This window comes from Cupressus sempervirens, chromosome 9 (assembly GCF_028749045.1).
Source record: "Cupressus sempervirens isolate cs-2001-9-10 chromosome 9, ASM2874904v1, whole genome shotgun sequence".
Taxonomy (NCBI): Eukaryota; Viridiplantae; Streptophyta; class Pinopsida; order Cupressales; family Cupressaceae; genus Cupressus; species Cupressus sempervirens.
This window is the reverse complement of record NC_143126.1, coordinates 498,223,866-498,243,845: the sequence shown is the minus strand read 5'-3', so window position 1 is coordinate 498,243,845 and position 19,980 is coordinate 498,223,866. Positions and strand designations below refer to the sequence as shown.

Sequence of the window (19,980 nt, the reverse complement as noted above, 5' to 3'; positions counted from 1 at the left end):
TTCAATCAGTTGCTAGTATTTCTCCTCTATAATAGGCTCTACAGAAATTCATTTTGAGTTCAACAAATCATATCTATCCTTCTAATATCGCTATTAGTATTCAACTCTGTAGTTTTTGAGTCAAACTCATTGATGTATGTTTCATGAGTAGTGGTTTGCAAGATCCCATCTTTCATGAGAATGAATGTTCACAAGAATGCACCTATCCTCTCCAATGCCTCCACAAACACCCCTTTCCATTGTCTCTATTTGTCCATGAACTTGAGTCCTTCCTTTTTTGACAATTTCTTTCCAACAAAATTATTAAGTTTCTTTGATTTGATCAATTTGGTGCTTGATTATGCATCTTTTTTTAGGGGCATCATTGCCCCTAACATTACATACTAATGTCTTCATTTCCACCTAAGAAGAGAGGCTCGTGTCCACCAATCTTAATATCATTTTTCCCTTAACAATACTTGCAACTTTTCTTTGATTAATTTTTTGCCCTTCATTCTCTTTTCCCCTAGTTTGTCTTTTTCAGTTTTGATTATGATTTTTTTAAAACTCTTTTGTCATCTTCAAAGTTTCTACTTTCCTCCAATCCAAAGTATAGAATTACCTTATCCTCTACCTCTACCATGTTTTCCAATGTTCTTTACACAACCATTTCATCTCGTATTCCAAAGCCTCTATAAATCAATGCTACCAATTATTGGTCTCTATTGTCTTTCTCCATAGTCTTTGAAGTCTGATCCACATTTTCCATTTGTAGATCCTCTTTCTCAAACACATTGCCTCTTCTCTTTTCCTTGACTCTCCCTAGATTTCTCTTTTGGAGCCTCCTCCAAACTAACTTCCGAGAAGTTTCTAGCCTTTTTTTGTAAGGGCTTTGCACGGCTTTACCCTTACCTATTGGGCTTGGTTATGAGCCTCCTCCCTTTTTTCTTGAGTCTCTTATCGCAACTTCCTTATGCTAGAAAATTTTATGGCATGACCTTTTTACTTGCACCTTTGACAGATTTGAACTTGATCATCTTTGTCTACCTTTAGTCTTTGAACTTCTCACTTGGTAACAATCTCTAATTCCTTTGAAATATGAAGAATTGGTTTGATTTTTATGTGTTGTCTAGCATACATCCCATAGTTTCTATCCTCCAAAGTTTTATCGAAGCTTACAAATGATCCTAACTGATTTCTCATATCCTACAAAGATTCATGATCTCAAAGTTCTAGCACCAGGTTGTAAAGTCTTACCCAAGTAGGTGATTCTTCAATCGACTGTTTGAAGGGATTAAAATTGGGCTTCCAATCTTAAATGAAGAAACCAGTTCCACCGGTAAACAAAGGCCCTATATTTTAAATTTTTTCTTTCATTTGGCTATCCATATACTCGACTAGAAAGAAACAATTTGGAAGAGTCTTGAAATTCACCATTGTTCCCTACCCAAAATTTTGCCTCTGTTCCCTCCAAAATTTGATCAAGACTCTCTCTTTCTCTTGTATTGACCTCACCATTAGAATAGTCTCCCATAATCCCTCCCATGTCTTACAGCAGATAGTCCACTCCCCTTTATGCCTCAATCTATGGTTGCCAATTTGTGTGGCCTAGATCTAGATTTTCTTGATCATGAGAGGGAAAGAGAAAATCCTTGTTTGCCTGATTCCTCCACGCACCAATTATTTGTTCCATTTCTCTTTAAAGCTATGGATGTTATCCCTAGGCAGAATTTTGATGCTCGCTCTCCACATCTTTTCGGTAAATCAAGATACAAGATCTTGTAGGCTCCTCAATTGTTGAATTTGGTGAACCTTGTGAGGTTTGAACCTTGGTCATGGGCACCATAGGCAAGAAGCCCCACCATTTTACCAAAAGGTCACCCCTAAACCTGCATTTAAAATTTATTATTATGAAATATTAATTTTTAAAAATATGTATTATTAAATATTAATTTTAGTAAAATATAATATCTAAAGTATTTTTTGATGTCTAAGCCAATATTTAAATAAAAATTACAAATTTAAAAAGCAATTTATTATAGAATTAAAATACTAAAGAAAAACATTTTAAAATTTTCATGGAATACAAAAGATGAAAAAAAGGCTAATTTTTTTCTAAAGAAATGAAACTTTAACTGAAAATTCCAAGTAGAACAAGGAGAATAGAATTAATAACACTGTGTAGTTGGCTAAGATCTTGCAACATGTTAGGAAACCATTAAAACATAACCCACAAAATAGGTCTTCCTTATCAGAGATATTAAAAGCATAGATCTTTCCTACTAGGGTCAGGAACATTACTTTAATCATAAGACATTTAATTTATTGATGTAGTTCAACCCTAAGAGAGCCACGATATAGAGCATAGTAGGGTGCTTTAAATGATCGTCTCACCTAGGCCTCCGTGAAGATTTCATCCCTCTTGATAATCATATGGCTATTTGCCAACCAAATTAGGGGGTGTACCCAGTGAAGAATTCCAAATCCATTCCCTTGTTCCTCATCCTCCTTATGATTAGATTTCCTTAACTTAATGGTCAACCATGGTAAGGTTTGGGATACTACAATAGGGTGTTTGAAAGGTCCTTCCGTTCTAACCCCAAGGGTGGGGCACTCCTTGCACTCTCTTGGCCTTGTGGGACTATTTGTCACCACCATGAAGTGGTGTGCTTGGAAGAGGACATCATAACTATTTCCCCTCCTTGTATTTCCTTACTATTCCTATCATGATTGATTACAAAAAACATAAAAAGAATTACACATCATTTTTGCAAGATCACGTAATAATACCATATTCTTCGATTGCATATAGAAAAAATCATTCATATTGAATTAGTAGCATAATGCACAAGACTGTATAACTAGGTCTGAGCCCTTATATCTTCTTTTCCTTAATGGGTGTTCTAACTTGGTTAATATTTGAATGATAAATATAGATTGATTGAATTGATTGCCAGTCTGTTTGCTTGATTCCCAATTGATGTTTGATGGATGATTGAAAGATTTCTTGTGATTTGATGATTTGATATGTAATTAATGATGATTGAATAAATTGGAATTCATATAGTGATGATTGAGGGAGTGCTGATTTGATATACGGGTGAGCGATGATAGATAAGTCCCTTGAATGCTTGGAATAATTTCTCCTTTATATTTGATTGGTGAAATGGTCATTAACTTTTATAAGATGAGATACCACTTTTGATTGGTTCCCTTGAGAATAATATGTAATTATCACAAACTGATCTCCAATGGATCCTTCTCAAATGAAATGTTCTCCCTTTATATCTTCCAATGTGAGGGAGAAGCCACACCTCTTCGTCATATCTTCACTTTGCAAGAGTCATGACCTTTCACCATTGTCACTCTTCAAAAGAGTCACAACCGTCATCATTTGTGCTCTATGAGAGAGTCAACCTGTCATAATTACTACCCTTTCAAAGAGTCATAGCCCTTCACAAGATTTTACATTTGACGGAGACACTTTTGAGCATTCATGTAACTTAACTAAATTAGTAAATTCTAGATATGCTGTATTTTAAATTTATTTTTATTATTTTATATTTTAAATTTATTATTATTGTTTATTGTTAAATCCTATCTCGAAAAGGGGGCATTGCACTATTGCCTACATGGAGTTGTGTAGGAATTGGGACCATGCTAGAGCTGTAATGTTGTTGGTGGAATTCAAAGTGCACATATAAAACTCTCTATTCGCCTTAGTTTTCATGAAGGGAAAACCTTATTTTCACCCTCTATTTGTGGTGTTGCAATTTGCACAAATAAAACTGCTCTTTATTCACAACTTCATGTTTGCAGAAAAAACCATATCCCTCTAATTCCTACTCAGTATTTCGAGCCAACAACAATCTAGACGAGACTTTTTTTTGTGTTTTGTTGAGCTGTGGTGAAATTTATTTAAAAGCCTAGGCAAAATGCCCACCAAAAACATATTTTAATAATAATCAATATTTTTTTAATGTGAATTTGTTCTCAAATTTCAACCAATTTTTTGTGATCATTGAATATTTGACAAATTTTGAACTTCATATTTGAATTTATCTAAACCTTGTGACCAAGGCTTGAGTGATAATCCATTTTAGGGTATCTTTGATATAATGAAATTTACTAATAACAACATGAAAGTACCACCATGTGCATCAACATAACATTTCCCCTAAAGAGCATCAAGACCATAGTTGTTGGAGCATGCAAATCCTGTGAAATAAGCCTTGCTTGCATCTTGTATGTTAGGATTGTTAAAGAGTCTATGAAGTGTTTCCTTGTACCCTTTCACAACTATATGATCTCTATATGGGGAAACTCCTGTGCCAATAAAAATGAACTAAGATGCAACAAAATCCCATGTTAATAGGATGGAGTTGTTAAGACATTCTTGTTAGACTAACAAAAAAATTATCACCACCACAATATGGGTAGTATAAATTAATGTTTGACAAGGTTGCAAGAAGCGATCTAAGCACATTAGGGGATGGATGCATTATTAGAGATTGGAAGGATTTAACAAGAGATGAGATGGCATGTCCATTGTTAAAAGAGACTAATAATGAAGTAGAATTTCAAACCTTTATACTAGGACCGAGATTGGTGATTCAAATGAAGATATGCAAGCTTGAAATAGAAGGGGATTGATCATTTGTTATCAAGTCTTTATTTAGACCGATAATATTGTTAGCAGTTATAAGCAATGTTAATAGTAGGAAAAGAACCCTTGAACCATTTTCAAGAGACAACTATAAAATACATATAGAGGGAGGCCAACAGAGAGGTTAAGGATCTTTCAAACAAAGTTGCAAATGAAGAAAATTACTATCAAATATATATGATCCCATTGGGAATAATAGCCAAGTGTTCGATGACATATGAAGCAATTGAGCTCAAAGCATTTTTTATTACATTCATTATGATTAAACATAGATCTTATGTCAGTGATAGCATTGGATGAATGACATCGTCCACAAGGTATTGGGGGTTATTAAACACAAACATGAAGGATGTCCATGTGGCCACTTCATTGGTTATCTGGCCTACTCATGAAATGGTTGGATAGATAGGAGAAATTATTTCCCCATAATGTGATGCTTCAAATTCTCACAAGTAATATATATGATATATTGTGAGATATAGTCGATGCCACCATATACCTCACCCAAACAAGGCCTATCTATGTTGGTAAACAAATCATGCTCACCAAGGATGTAGTGAAATTGGGGAGATAGGCAATACAATCCCACTAAATGTCGTGTACAAGCATTTGCTTAAACCTTTTTCTGCTTTGTACTGCTAGATTTCCTTTATATTGTCCAATTTAGGTTGATTACCATATTAGAAAGTGCATCACAAATTTTCACAAGTTGTCTAATCACAATTGTGTTTGAGTCCAAAAGGGTAGTAAAAACTTGTTTGAAAATCGAAATAAATTATTAAATTTACAAAAACTAAAATTAAAAAGTTTACTAAATTGAAACATATTTATTATTTAACTTATCTTAAGTGGCTCCAATTTTGAAAATGTTCTAAATATGCCTTGTGACATGATGGTTGGTCATGAATTGGATCTCCTCATCCTCAGCATACACCTGTCTGATCCAATCAATTTGATGCCAACTTTTAATCCTTTGGTTGGTCATGAACATTTGGAACTAATCACCACTATATCAGAACACCTTAGTAAAATATCCCAACCACATATACAGAAACAAAATGAACCAGTGTACAATAATGGACCAGCAAAACAAAGATCTCAATTATATTCCAACAATTGCAATTGCAAATTACAATTCATGTATGGATCAAATGACCTTGCACCTTGGCCTTCTAACAATTATCCGTGTTGGGAATCAGAAAGTAATGATATTGCTATGACTGATATAGAGATGCCAGTATGTTTGGAAATCAAGTATTTGTGTGCTTGAGGTGTGAATGTCTTATGATCAGATGTGCTGATGTTTATATGTAACCATACTAGATTTAGGTTACACACAAGCTAAGTCACAAGGTTCGAATTCGAATTCGAGTTTGTAGATCATAAAATTCGGATGAAACTTGACGAGGGTAAAAATTCAGAAAAAAATAGACATTAAATTGTACTTATATAAATTTAGCTATTTACAAATATAAGTAATTATAATATATCCACAAAATTGTCAAAATAGTTTGGCATTGCTAAATAATTATACTAAATAATTCAATATTATATCAAAATAAAATAATATTATTATAAATAATAATATTATATTAAATATCATAGAATTTGGATGAAATTCAGAAAGGGTTAAAATTTGTTGAAATTCAAACTCCTTGGATGAAATTTGGTGAATCTTGTACTCATCATCAAGTGGCAAAAGCTCCTTTGAAACTATAACTCATTGTCCAAGAACCTTCTTTATGCAAGAGACATGAAATCCTTTGTGTATCCTTTCATCATTTAGAAGCTCCAATTCATACACTGCTTCAATCTCTCAAATCATCCTATAGGGTCCATAGAAGCGAGACTTAAACTTCTTTGCTCCACTCCTCTTCAAAGAAGACTGGCTATAGGGTTGCAATCAAAGACATACCAAATCTCTTTGCTCAAAGTATGATAGACCATATCTCTTGATTCAAACTATGCTAAACCCAATGCTGGTTTGCATACATCTTCTATTGATTCTGATATTTTTGCATATTTGTTAGTTGCATATAGAGTTGCCGTTTTCCAAAGGTTTTTCCTTCAAATGTTTTCCCATTCAGTTATTAAAGTCCTTTACTTGTTGCCCATGTATTCACCATCTCCCGAAGTGAATGGTTGAAGTAGCTAGTGCCCACGGTCACGGTCCCTTCCCTTGAACCACTTTGAACCACTTCGAACCTCAGTTCAAAGTAGTTTAAGGCAATTCAACCAAAGGTTTTATACTAACGATCTTATTGGCAGGAGATGTACATCAACCTAATGGAGCTTTCTTCTGAACCACTTCGAAGTAGTTCAAAGTTGTTCAACGACGAAGGTGTTTGGCCATTTCAAATCCTGAACGGCGTGTCGTCATCCGGTGAGACAATTAATGATCTTGTCAGAGGATAATGATAAAAAGGACATTTCTATTTCCAAGGAAGGAAGTCATCATTATTGAGAAAGTGGGAAATCTTCAGCTAGAAAAGTGATTGGATGTCGCATTAAGTTAATCATTATCAATACATCCGGAAAAGAAATCATTAAATAGAAATTCATGCAACAAGGCTTTCGAACGTGTGAAGGTTAACAAGAGGTGATGTGTCATAAATGCCTAATAATCATCCTGTACTTCTGCACGTAAACACTTTCTTTTAAGAAAAACTCGTTCAGTTTTCTTTTTAATTATCATGCAAAGAATTGAAAGTGTGGAGGAGCTATTAAGGGAGATAGAGAAAATTGTTGATTTCTCAATGGAATATAGGTGAGAACTTAACAATCCTTGTTTTGTTTTGCAAATCTACATATTTTCCAAGCTTTATCTATTCGAAGCCTTGTTGTTTGGTTGAGAATGAGGTCAGTATTGCATTTCTTCGATAATGTCTCAAGCCTAGAATGTAGAAAACCAATCATCTGTGATACGAATTTGCGAGGGATGAAATTGGAGAATTTACAGGAAAATTTTCTTGAATATGCTAATGAAGTGAATGGATGTATGGAGGTCTTAACTAGTGGGTTGGTTGAGGTTGTCGCTTTCCCCTCAGCTTTTGTGAGTCCTGAACTCCTACAAATCTGTATTGATCACTATGATGTTAAAAGAAAGAGTATTATAAGTAAAAATTGCAATGTGATACTCACAATCTCAAGAGACACTATTGCCTCTGTATTGCATTTACCAGAGAATACCTTTGCTGCATTCTCCCCTGTTCAAGCTCAGATCGAATACCAAGAAACCCCAAATCAATTTCGCAATACCATGGCTAGGAAATGGACCGAGACCATGTACGGTGAAGGTTCCAGGCTACCCAAGGTCATCACTAAAGATCACCTAAAGCCCCATATTCATGATCTAGTGGTGTTATTGCATAGGGTAAAAGGTTCAACTGATGTACTTCCTTTTGAAGAATGGATGTATAGGTATGTAGAAATCATTTTGAAGGGTGAACAATGGATGGATTGGGCAGAGATTATTGCCAGTTCAATGAGGTCTCAACTTAGACGTGCTAAAGAATTTCGAGAGGATTTTTATATGGCTTCCTATTTAACTTACTGTATTGCATGTACCTGTGATCTTACCCCTCTTCCCCATGGAGTATGGAGTGCAGAAATGACAATTTTTCAGTATTGCCCCCTGCTACAGAAAGATAGGGTCTTGGAAGATTTTAGGAAGGTTCATGACTTGCTTATGGAAATGGTATATATGTCTCTGAAGGAAGTGCCCATGCCTAGACTATCCCCTGAAGCTCAAAGATTAATTCAGCAATATGGGAGTTACTTTATACAGTTCCCTAGGTTCATGTATTTGAGAATTGGCGGGTTTGACGATGAACCTAAGAAGTTGCCTCGGTATGCCTTAGATTGTTTTGTTTTGGCTGAACTATGCAGACAACTCTTCTCTATTATAAAAGATAATCTACCGCAAGAAGATTGGGAAACAACCTTCCCTATTAAGTTGGGCTCATTGGTTTGTAATAACATGGATAGCGCTTCCATCATTGGAAGTAATTTACTTGGGTTCAACCTTGACTTCTACCATAGCAGGAGGAACTTTGACAATAAAGGGTATGCAGTCCAAATCCTTGGCCTTGAAGTTAATCCATCAGCCACTCCATGGTTGGAAGACCTTTGGCAGGATTGCAAGGATGAAGGAGAAGTTATGAGGAAGGATCATTCAAGACTAACCTTGCAACAAATCGACTCCTTCAAGTTGAAGTTCAGAACAAAGGGAGTAGTTGATGATGGCTCAGAAATAGTTGAACCTGGTTGGGAGGAATCTAGTGAACTAAAGTCCCTAGCAGTTGACTAGAGTAAGGACGAAGAGGATGATATTAATCTAAGGGCTAGGTTCATACCGACTTTCACAGATGATTGGTTACAGAGAAAGAACACAAAAATATCAATGAACCTTCTATAGAGGTGATTTCTTTCCCTGAATCACTTCCATCTGACATCCCAATTTCTCCTATTGCAGGTAGTACATTGGTTCAAGAAAAACAAAAGTAGTCATCTCCTCACTTGCAAACTACGACTCCAAGAACAAGGTCTCAATCCAAGTTTGAAGCCCTGAAGCAGCATAAAGTCTAGAAAGAGAGAATGTCTACTTAGGGGCAAGATTTGGGTGATGGCCTCAATTTCTCTGACAATGCAGATGGTAATGTTCAATTCATTGAAGTTCCCAAGGTAGAACAACCTAGATTGCTAACTCCTACCAGAGATGCCCAAGTGATGTCTGTGAACCCTGTTATTCCTTCTTGGCTAACTAACACAATCAGCAAGAAAAGAAATCTGCAACTGGTATCTACACCAGTGAAAGACATCGTCACTAAATATGTAGCTAGAGGTTCGAAGGCAAAGAAGCTGAAAATAGATGCCCACCTCACTAAGGAACCGGTAATAGGAAAAATCACTGTCGAAATAGCTACTTACAAGCAAAAGGAGTCCAGGGATATTGATGATGAAGGGTTTAGAGTTACCTCGATGGAACTGGGAACTATTAATAGAAGCACCGGCAACCATTTCTTTAAATTCTTTGCTGACCATATCCTTACTCAATTTGAAAAGGATAGTAAAGAGAAGAAGAAATTAAAAGGCATGGTAACGACAATGGCTACATACATTGATTCCTTAATGAACCTTGGAGCTTTACCAATTGTTCAGGTTCCATAGCCATTTGATCCCAATTCGACAGGAAGTCAACAATTGATGAAGCAAATGCAGAGAGGAAAGCTGTTAGCCGATGACGTGAAGAGCTGGGTAGACATCATAATAAAGGAAGGTAATAAGTTCATCTCTGAATTTACTAGTGTTTACGTTGAGGGAGACATTGTTGGGAGAAATTCAGACCTTGATTCCAGTTTGGGAAATAGAATTAGGTCAATGCCAAGCGATCATTTTTCAAGTAATGGAAGTTGAACGATTTAATGTCCTCAAGTTATTAAACAAGAATCCAATGAAAAATAAGAGATCCTTGTATGTTGTTCCTTCTGAAAAACAATATGGGCTAGAAATAAATAGTCTACAAGGAAACAATCAAGGAGGTGCAAGGTATTGAAAGCAAGATTACAGAGATGCACGAGGAGCTCTTGAAGGATATGAAGATTATGAACCCCACAGGGATCTTGCTATTTGATGAAGGGAACATGGACATTGAGATGCTAATCAAGAGCTTCAATGAAGCCATGGAACAAATCAGGGATAATGAATCACCAAGTACCGACAACTTCACTGCATTGGCAAGTATTGAATCAATGTTGCGTCTCAATAAGAACTTGATGTCACGTCAGAGTTTAAAAGTAAAGGAATACAGGTGGAAGAAAGATGCATGTAGGGCCTAGTTGCTGAGCCTAAAGAATCCTCACTCCCAAGCGATGCAAGAGTTTATGAACATGTTCCAAAGCTGGAAGCTGGTATGTCAGACCGTCGGTGAGGAGGAGAAAACCAGCGAAGATGCCTGAACTGAACCATTGCTTTAGTTACTTTTTGGCGCTTTTTTAAAAAAAATAACTATTTTCTCATTTTGTAACTGTTTCTTGTATCATCCGAAATGGCTGGGTTTTGATGGAGGCCTTTTGGATTTGGAAAAACTATAAATGTTGGGGCATTGAACTGGTTTAATTTTAGCAATAGATAGCTAGAAGATAGATAGTAGGAAAACTTTGTTAAAGTAGATAAATTTAAGTAGTGATCAAGGATAATATATGGATTTTTGGCTTTCAAATGACTGTGTGCACGGGAAGGTTTAATTTACATATATAAATCGCCTCGGATTCTACTTTGGAATGTGGTGTTCAGAGTGTTCAATCATTGTTACTTTGTGAATGTTGATTTGATGATTCGAGATCTTGATTGTTGTTCATTTTGTAAGTTTATTTCAGTCCTAATGTTTGAATGATTTATGTCAGTTTGTGGTATAATTCATTCTTTGAAGTAATTTTTATGTATGAGTAAATTCGAATGTATGTTTCTTTGAGAAAGTTGTATTGATATTCACCTCACTGCCTAAGAGTAGTTGAGAGATCCTTATGCACTTTCAGGTAAAAGTGTAAAGATAATCTTAAATTCATTGCAGATCTAATAAGGGAGTTGTACCTTTAGAAATTTAGAGAGAGTTAAATAACATGAGACTTTCTCAACTGTTGTGAGCATTTTTGTACTTTCATAATTTTGGGCATAGAGGAAACTTGGTAAATTAGTTGAAAGGACAATCTGCTCACCAACAATATTATACTTCAAGAATTGAAGGGTACCTAGACTCCTTGCAGTCAAGCCTTAGCCTTAAGCATTCCACTATCTCCTAATGTTAGATCTACAAATGAAGTAGCCTCATATCCGTAGAGTGCATTGAAGGGGGATATCCCAATCAACATGTGGTAGGTAGTGTTGTAGTAGTTCTCTTCAAGATGTGGCCAATGGATCTTATGTCTTTTGTTGCACTGCCATGCAGTTCCTCAAGGAGCTCTTCACACACTTGTTCACAATCTCAATTAGTCCATCTATTTGGGGTGCTAACTAGTACTTGGAGTTAGCTTGATGCTTTCCAATATAAAAAGATCTATTCAGAAAGCTTTAAAGAACATGCTATCTTGATCGTTTACTATGTCTCTCAGAAAGCCCATGCAATCAAAAACTCTCCTAAAAGAGAAACTCTTCAACTTGAACTACTCAAAACTTTGTAGGCTTGGGAAAAAAAAGCGAGCATACTTGGTCAATCGTTCAATCACCATGTAAATGAAATCATTTTTGTGCACCTTCAAAAGTCCCATGATGAAATCCATCAAAATCCTTTCCTATTTTTGATTTGGAATGGGTAAAGGATGAAGTAACCTTGCTAGAAAGGTATGCTCAGACTTGTACTATTGGCGTGTGACACACTCTTTGACAAATTGTAACATGTCATCCATGAGGCACTCGCATGAAAACATTTCATGTGTGTGCCTATATGTCTTGACATATTCAGGTGGTCTGCTAGTGGTGACGCATGGACCTCCCTTAGGATCTTCTCCTTTAACTTTGTTTTTGGAACCAAGAAAATCCTATCATTGTAGTAGATGACATCATCCACCACCTTATACCAATCAACATGAATCTGCCCATCCATCATCTTGCCCTAGAAAGATTTTGTCTCCAACTGACATTAGAAATTCTACCAAGGAGTAATTTCCACCTAAACTTCATATTTGCACCCACCTTATATTGTCATTTCCACCTAAAAGATGAAAGTATGCTCACGTCCCTTTCAAATTCCAGCTAAAACTCTCAAATGCGCTTACTGAGCATTTGCATTTCTACCTAGAATTAGGATTTTCGATCTAAGCCTTGTCTATTTCCACCTAAACATGCAAAACCCACTCGTGGGAAAGGAGGCAAGTCTAAATGCAAATTGAATACATTTAAGGCTTGCATTTCAATTCGTATTTGTAAAGTTGTTTCAAAATGTTTCCTACTCTTTTTAGGATTGATGCAAGGAAAATGGAGGAGGTCTCTGGAGTGATGGATTGTAATTCCCTCTTTTGTTGAATTAGTCATTGAACAGGACTAGTTCGAGGGAAAAAGGAACACTTAGTCATTCAACAAGGCAACTTAAAAGAAATTTAAGCAAGTTTGAGGAAAGACAAGATTTAATTTGAATAGAATGCTATAAGGATCTTTGGAAATCCATGCGCAACATGAAGGAAACCCAATATCAACATAAGGTTGATGATGTCCAAGCCATTAAAGAAGATGAAAGCTAAGGAGGTTCAAGTTGAAGGTGTAGAAGATTGCCATGAAGATGAAGATGACAAGGAATCCCAAGTAGTGAGGATAGAATACAAAGGACACAAGTACTACAAATTCAAGACATCCAAGAGGAAAAAATTCAATGATGACAAAGAACTCCTAAGGATGAAGAACACTGGTGAAGTTGAAGCAATTTGGAAATATGAGCCATCACAATCAATCATGAGAAGATAAGTTTCAAAAGAGTTAATCTAAGAAAGATAATTTTGAGTGTTAAGAGATCTCTTCTTTGCAATACAAGATATGAATGTTGAGGTGGTTCCCACTCATCTTCAACTAGGCAAAGGGTTCCAAATAGACAAGTCCAAGTTCATCAAACCATACTCATTCACAAGTGGACATGTTGAAGGCATTTAATGAAATACTTCAATCAATTTTCTCATTGGTTCATCCCTAAAAGGATATGTACTAAAATATTTGTAGTCTCCTTGTTGGAGGACATTAAATGTTTCTAGGTGATAATTATAACTACCCCAACTAGGGTTTGCATGGAATTATCTCAACCGTTGATTTAGAATCAATTTGGGCCTTTTGTTTGTAATAGAGAGGTCTACTAAAGGCTTGACCTTCTCATTTGTAAATTCATAGAAGAATAGATGTTAAAGTAGCAATAAGAGGAGATTAAATATTGTTGCCAAGATTATGTTGAAATTGATATACAATTTTTGTTGAAGATATGGCCCTTTTTTGTGCATTGTTTCAATATTTTGCATGCTTTCTACTTCTTGAAGTTCATTTAAAGTTATTGAGTTTAATGGAGAAGTGTGGTAGTATGTGATGAATTCCTTGGTTCACACCATTTGTACTTTGTTGATTGCAGATTGCAGTGCATGGTTATCTAAACCCACTTAAGCACTAGTTCAATTGTGGATGATAATTTGGATTGTGCTACTATTGGGTATTGGTATGAACATTTATGATATGAAAATCCTTTGCTACCTTTAAATATTGCACCAAGTTTTAGGTAGTTGTTTCCTAGTGGTGAAGCAAAGCTAGTTAAGGAATTCTAGCATCCAAACATTATCCATTTTTATCTTGTCCCTAGGTGTTAGTAGTAGTCTAGATCCTCCAAACTCTTATTCCTTTTTGCCTTCTATTTGAATTCTTAATCTGCTGAGTTCAAGTTAAGGGGAAAAGAGTTGATAAATCCAGGAACAATTATGTAAGTATCTTTCTGTATTAACAATAATTTCACATCAATTCACTAAGTTATATCCAACACAAAAAGTGATATGGGGGATAAAAATCAATTAAAATTGAAATGTGCCCAATGCTCCAAGAATCAACATCATTACGAAGTGTTTGCAATTCTGATTCCAATGCAAATTGTATAGGAAAAATTGGAGTTTGGATGCCAAAGTTATGGCCAATCAAAGTTTGGTGAAACCAACAATAGAGACCGTAAAAAGGTGAAAAATTAATTGTCTCAAAAGTGTTCAAGAATGGATTTCAAATTGAAGAACTCGTTGAGAGCTTTCCATTAACATTCATTTCATCAAAAACGAACACTAGATGTGGAAGTTATGCCAGTTTGAAGTTTAGATAAAAATATGGATTCTAATGACATCACCATTACAGGCAGCATGGTGACGTGTCACATTGGGAATTGGGTGGATGTCATCATTATAGTCAGAATGGTGATGTGTCACATTGGGAATCGGGTGGCAAAATTGTTTTGAAGAGATTCAAACTCTCAACTTCCATATTTTAACCTTCCTCCTTAACCGCTACACCACACAAGTGGCTTTACTAATTAAAGTAGGGAAATCCATTTATATTTAACAAACAAACCGCCAAGAGAAAATGGAGGTCAGTGGGAGTTGAACTCCTAATAGACCATCTCCTAAAATTAAAGCCAACCATTGCACCAGTGACAATTTCAAGGCAATAGTCGAGATTAGTTATATTTGAATAGTGCCTCACCCACCAACCTTATGTAAATAAGGATTATTTTTAAAACCAATCTCCAATAATGGAGTGAATCCGAAACCATAAACTATCAAAATATTATCACCATGGGAAAAGGGGGATTAATTGGTTTTAATTGTTAAAACCTAATTATGGCTAATTTCATGTATAATAGGAGGTAGTAGGCTTTGGAAATTTATCTAGGTGATGAGAAAGAGATTATAAACTTCAAGGCTTGTTGATTATTCCTTCACGTTGGAGAATAATCTTGCCATTGTGCTTGAAGGGAAAATCTTGTAAACACTTGTAATTGATTTTGGAGTAGGACCCAGAGACGTAGTTCGACCCACAGACAAACTCCGTTATCAATTGTGTTTTGTCTTCTACCTCTTTATTCTATTTCTTTCAGATCATTACCTTATCATGCTTTGTTCATTTAAGCATTCTAATTATGTTAATTTGCTAATTAATGCTTTGGATTAACTTACTAAATTATATTAAGCATTCCTAATTGTCCTAGATTCTAATCAGATCAAAAAGTCACTAGTTCGAAGTATAAACCTTGGGGTTGCCTTATTTGATCACACATTGTCATATTGTTTAGCATTGGAAGTTTCCATTTTCAAGAGGATATAATACTTGGAATTTTATTGTGTTGGCAAGTGTCACAAAACATGCATCAGCATGTCGCTGTGAAATTGCTGTGAATGTCATGGCCTATGTATAAGTGATCTGTTGTGGTAATGTCACGAATTTGAATGTTCAATCTCTGATTTGTACGCCGTGAACTCTGATCTCCGGATATGATGTTAATGCCAATCTCTAAGAACTCTGATCTCTATTATGATGTTGGTGCCAATCTCTGATTATTGTGTACTAGTATGCAAGTCTTGATAAAGATGCTACAAGCTCTGATTATTCCAATCTCTGGTATACTGCAAACTATGGTTGTTTCTAGTAAGTTGGCTGTAAAGAGGCCCGTTCTGTCCATTTTTATGATTCACTTTATATTCAGCAACAGAAGTCAACTGGAGTATTTTAGGTCAGTTTAATCAAACTCTGAAATGTAATGTGTACTGAAGCTATCTCAGTCATTCTTTGATGTATAATCAAATACATCATTAAATATTTTCCTTCATCTTAACAAACTTCGCTCAAAATGCTAAACTGTAGCGAAGTTTCCCCTTGGAACCTAGTACCTACTGAATATTTTGGATATGGTAATATGCCACAAACAGCTCTACCAAGGCTGATTCTACTCACTCTCATGTGAAAATATAAGCATAATCAATTGTATTTGGTGAATTTGTGTCTCTTTCCAATTTATCTTTATGTCATATGACAGTAGAAGTACTACTAACTGTTGTAGATATTTAGGTTCTGCTTGTCCTTGGAGCAGCAGGTGGAGTTGGATTGTCAGCTGTTCAGATTGGAAAGGTTTGTGGGGCAGTTGTAATTGCTGTTGCGAGGTAAGTTGTTGATCTATTATCCATGACACAACTCTGTATCTTTGCATTGTGTGTGCTATTTTCTGTTCTGTAAATTTGGTCTCCCTTAATCAGATAGGGCATTGTAGGCTTTTATTCTGAAAGTTTCTTTGTTTGAAGGGTCATTAAGGAAATAAAGATTGCAACACCTGATAAACCATTTGCAAAGAAATAAGCCATTGGAAAGTGTATGAGTTATGTAATGATCAGTTTTTCATTGTACAAAATGCAGAGGACCTGAAAAGGAACATCTTCTCAAGTCATTAGGCGCTGACCATGTGGTTGACTCTACCATTGGTAGTATAATTCCCAATGTACGGGAGTTCCTCAATTCAAGAAATCTTAAGGGAGTTGATGTTCTCTATGATCCTGTTGGAGGTAACCTTTTCAAAGACAGCTCGAAGCTTTTGAGTTTTGGTGCCAAGATTTTGATCATAGGATTTGCAAGTGGAGAAATTCCTGTTATTCCTGCAAACATTGCCCTTGTAAAGGTAGAACTGACATCCCTTTCTTTTGCAGAATTTCAAGTATGTACTGTACAATATATTTGAATGCTTGTTCAGAATAGATGCATTGTTTTCATTCCAGTCCAGTTTTTATTATTTCTATACTGAACCAATACATTCCTTTCAATTGATTTCTCATATATTAGATTCATTTATTGTTGATGTATGTTATCACGATATCAATAAAATTTCCAGTATTTCTTGCATTTCTATATGTAAGATCATTTGAATATATCCAAGTAAATAATTATATTTATATCAGGCATTGCTATTGCTTGAGATTTTGAGGATGACACGCTGATTTTTAATCCTGTTTCAGAACTGGACAGTGCATGGGCTTACCGGGGGAACCTATGAAAATTATCATCAACTGGAAGTATATACAAATTCTATGCAAGAGTTGCTCACATGGCTAGCAAAGGGATTAATACGCATAAATGTGTCCAATACATATAGGCTGTCAGAGGTATTGAACCAACTTTATGCCTTTAATATAAACTTTCTCTCTTTGAATATCAATAAACATATATATTTGTAAGTACAAAAATCTCCTTAGGAAGGTTAGCCTTATTGTCCTCTGGAAATTTCTCACTGCTAATCAAATTCTTTTAAAGTATCTCCTCGTGTCTATGAAAATATAACTTAAAATTTTTCTCTGCAACACGGTTAATGCTGAGTGACAGGCAGTAGGTGCAGAGTGAACTCAACACGTTAAGGAGTTGAGTGGAGCTAGCTTGGCAGCAGTGAATGCCAGCAATAATGGGACTCTAGTTCACTCGGTCATAGTATTGCCTGGGTATCATTGCTGGGCTCCACCTTTCCTTTGGTGATAGTGTTCACTTGGGTCCCATTATCACCGAGTTCGGCATCCACTGCTGCCAAGCTAGCTCTAATCAGCTCCTTAACATGCCAAGCTAGCTCCACTCAGCACATACTGCCTGTCACTTGACATTAACCTGATTGCCGAGCAAAATTTTAAGTTATATTCTTACAGTTTCATAGACGATTCTTTCATGCAATTTTTACATAGTCGAAATAGATAGGAATAAATTTCATACCTTTCTCAATTGAGAATTGAAGCCCTTACCTTTGCAATTTCTGATCAAGACAGTGGTTTTTTTTTTTTTTTTGCTATAAAGAAAAACCTCCTTTCCAAACAATTAGCTACATTCCTATAAATACTTTTGTTATGTTGTTTGTATTGGTATCATAAATGTCCGATTGTATATGATTCAACTCTTAATAATTGTCCTGTAATTCGGACAGTAGAAGGGGTAGAGGAGTTATATTTTATCCCAGACTATTAGAATTCAAGATGTGGATGGTGTTTGGAATCCTTCCCTTACCTTACATGTGAAAGGGGATTTTTTAGCTACATTTTCTACTCTCACAGTTTTTGAGATTCTAATGAGGTCTCCCCAATCGGCCAATGCCTTAGTGATCAATCTGCCCACAGGTTTGAAGATTGCCAATCCACTTCATTTTTTCAGTTGTTAAAATAGTAACGGGAACATGAAAGGAGCTATAGCCTGCAACAAGTTCTATCATATTTGACTAAGCTTTAAATGCAATTCAACTGCATAGTTTTGGGTTGATGCTCAAGTGATATCCTTTTCAATTATCGTCTATTTTATCTCACTTTATTTCTTGAATTGCTGTTTTTTAAATTCTAACAGAATATATAAAAAAAATTAACTTAAAACTCAAAAGATAGATGGTCCTTGAATTATTAATTAATAGAAATAAAGAAATTTTCAAATAAAATGGATAAGTCAAATTAATGGTATTGCAATGATATCTGTCTAAATTGTAGTTTTATAGAACTTATTTGTTCAGGTACATTTAGAATGGTCTTAGTTAGTGATTTTTCCCAGTAAGCTTTTTGATGAAGAATTCGTGTTTTGTGTAAATGGCAGGCAAACCTTGCATTTGCTGCAGTTTTCCAAAGAAAAGCTTTGGGTAAGGTGATGATCTCCGTTGGAGACAGTTCATTGGGTGATGACAAAGTAGTCCGGTCAAAGATTTAAAATTTTAGATTACTAAAGAGATAAGTGAGGCAGAGAAAGTCATTGGTATAGGAGAAATAAACTTTCCTGGAATTGTAGAGGAAGATAACAGTTCAGTTTCTCTAAGGCATTATGCTGGAAACTTTTATAGCACGTCATGTTGAGTTTATAGTAGGTACAGAAGATGGTAGCTTGAAATAAGTGTTCTTTTAAACTTACATGTTTGAATGGGTGGCCTATTTGAGGTTGTTGCCAATGTTCAGTGCAAATTTGCACTGTTCTCACATGTTTGAATGATCATCACACTTAATTTTTGGTTTTCTTTCTTTGATGTGTTCTTATGCTTGTTAGCTACATACCACAGTCCCTGAAATTCCTTACATGTTTGAATGATCATCACATCTAATTTTTGGTTTGGTTTCTTTAATGCATTCTTATGCTTGTTAGCTACATACCATAGTCTCCGAAATTCCTCACATGTTTGAATGATCATCACACATAATTTTTGGTTGCTTTCTTTAATGCATTCTTATGCTTGTTAGCTACATACCATAGTCCCCGAAATTCAATATAAGGACAAGGACAGGTTACCCACATGCAATGGAAACATCATGTATGTAATATAGTCCTACTCCTATTGATTACTAATGTATCCTGACTTGAAAGAGTGTCTCCATACCCGTTTTGGATGTCTTTATGAGACTTTTTCTTTTCTATGAGTCACAGTTGATTTTTCTTGGTTCACCCTTTAATATTTGTTCTACGTGTACCTACTATGTTTGATCGTATAATGAGGTCATTTAAGCTCATCAATATCCCTTTTGGAATCTGTGGTTGACTGTGTTTGGCAGTTTACTATTTCTCTCATAGTCGGTGAAATATTAAGTTCTAGCTTGTTGACAAATTCTCTCCTAGTCAGGTGAAATATTAAAATTATGGCATTCTTCTCAAAGAAAAGAGTCCTTGTTTCTTCAATAGAAACTTGTAGATAGATTATCATATTGTGTCTTTTTTAAGTGGGAAACTCTACAGGTTCCTTATTATGCATCTATTTATTCGTCATCAAAATCAATATATACAATTCTTCTTCCAAAAATACTCCATTCTTGGAAGTTTCTATTTCCCCTTCTCACACCCACTCAAGTCTG

The 19,980-nt window shown here is 35.4% G+C and overlaps 1 protein-coding gene across 1 annotated transcript in view; it reads left to right on the top strand.

Moving 5' to 3' along the window:
- Positions 1-19,158, top strand: part of LOC149539508 (uncharacterized) — a 31,792-nt gene extending 12,634 nt beyond the window's left edge. The window contains exons 3-6 of the mRNA XM_089800738.1: positions 16,211-16,302; positions 16,553-16,811; positions 17,146-17,292; positions 18,743-19,158. Of these exons, the coding sequence (XP_089656864.1) occupies positions 16,211-16,302; positions 16,553-16,811; positions 17,146-17,292; positions 18,743-18,853 (609 nt within the window). The 3' untranslated portion in view covers positions 18,854-19,158. The remainder of the gene's footprint in view (positions 1-16,210; positions 16,303-16,552; positions 16,812-17,145; positions 17,293-18,742) is intronic.
- Positions 19,159-19,980: the final 822 nt, after the last annotated feature.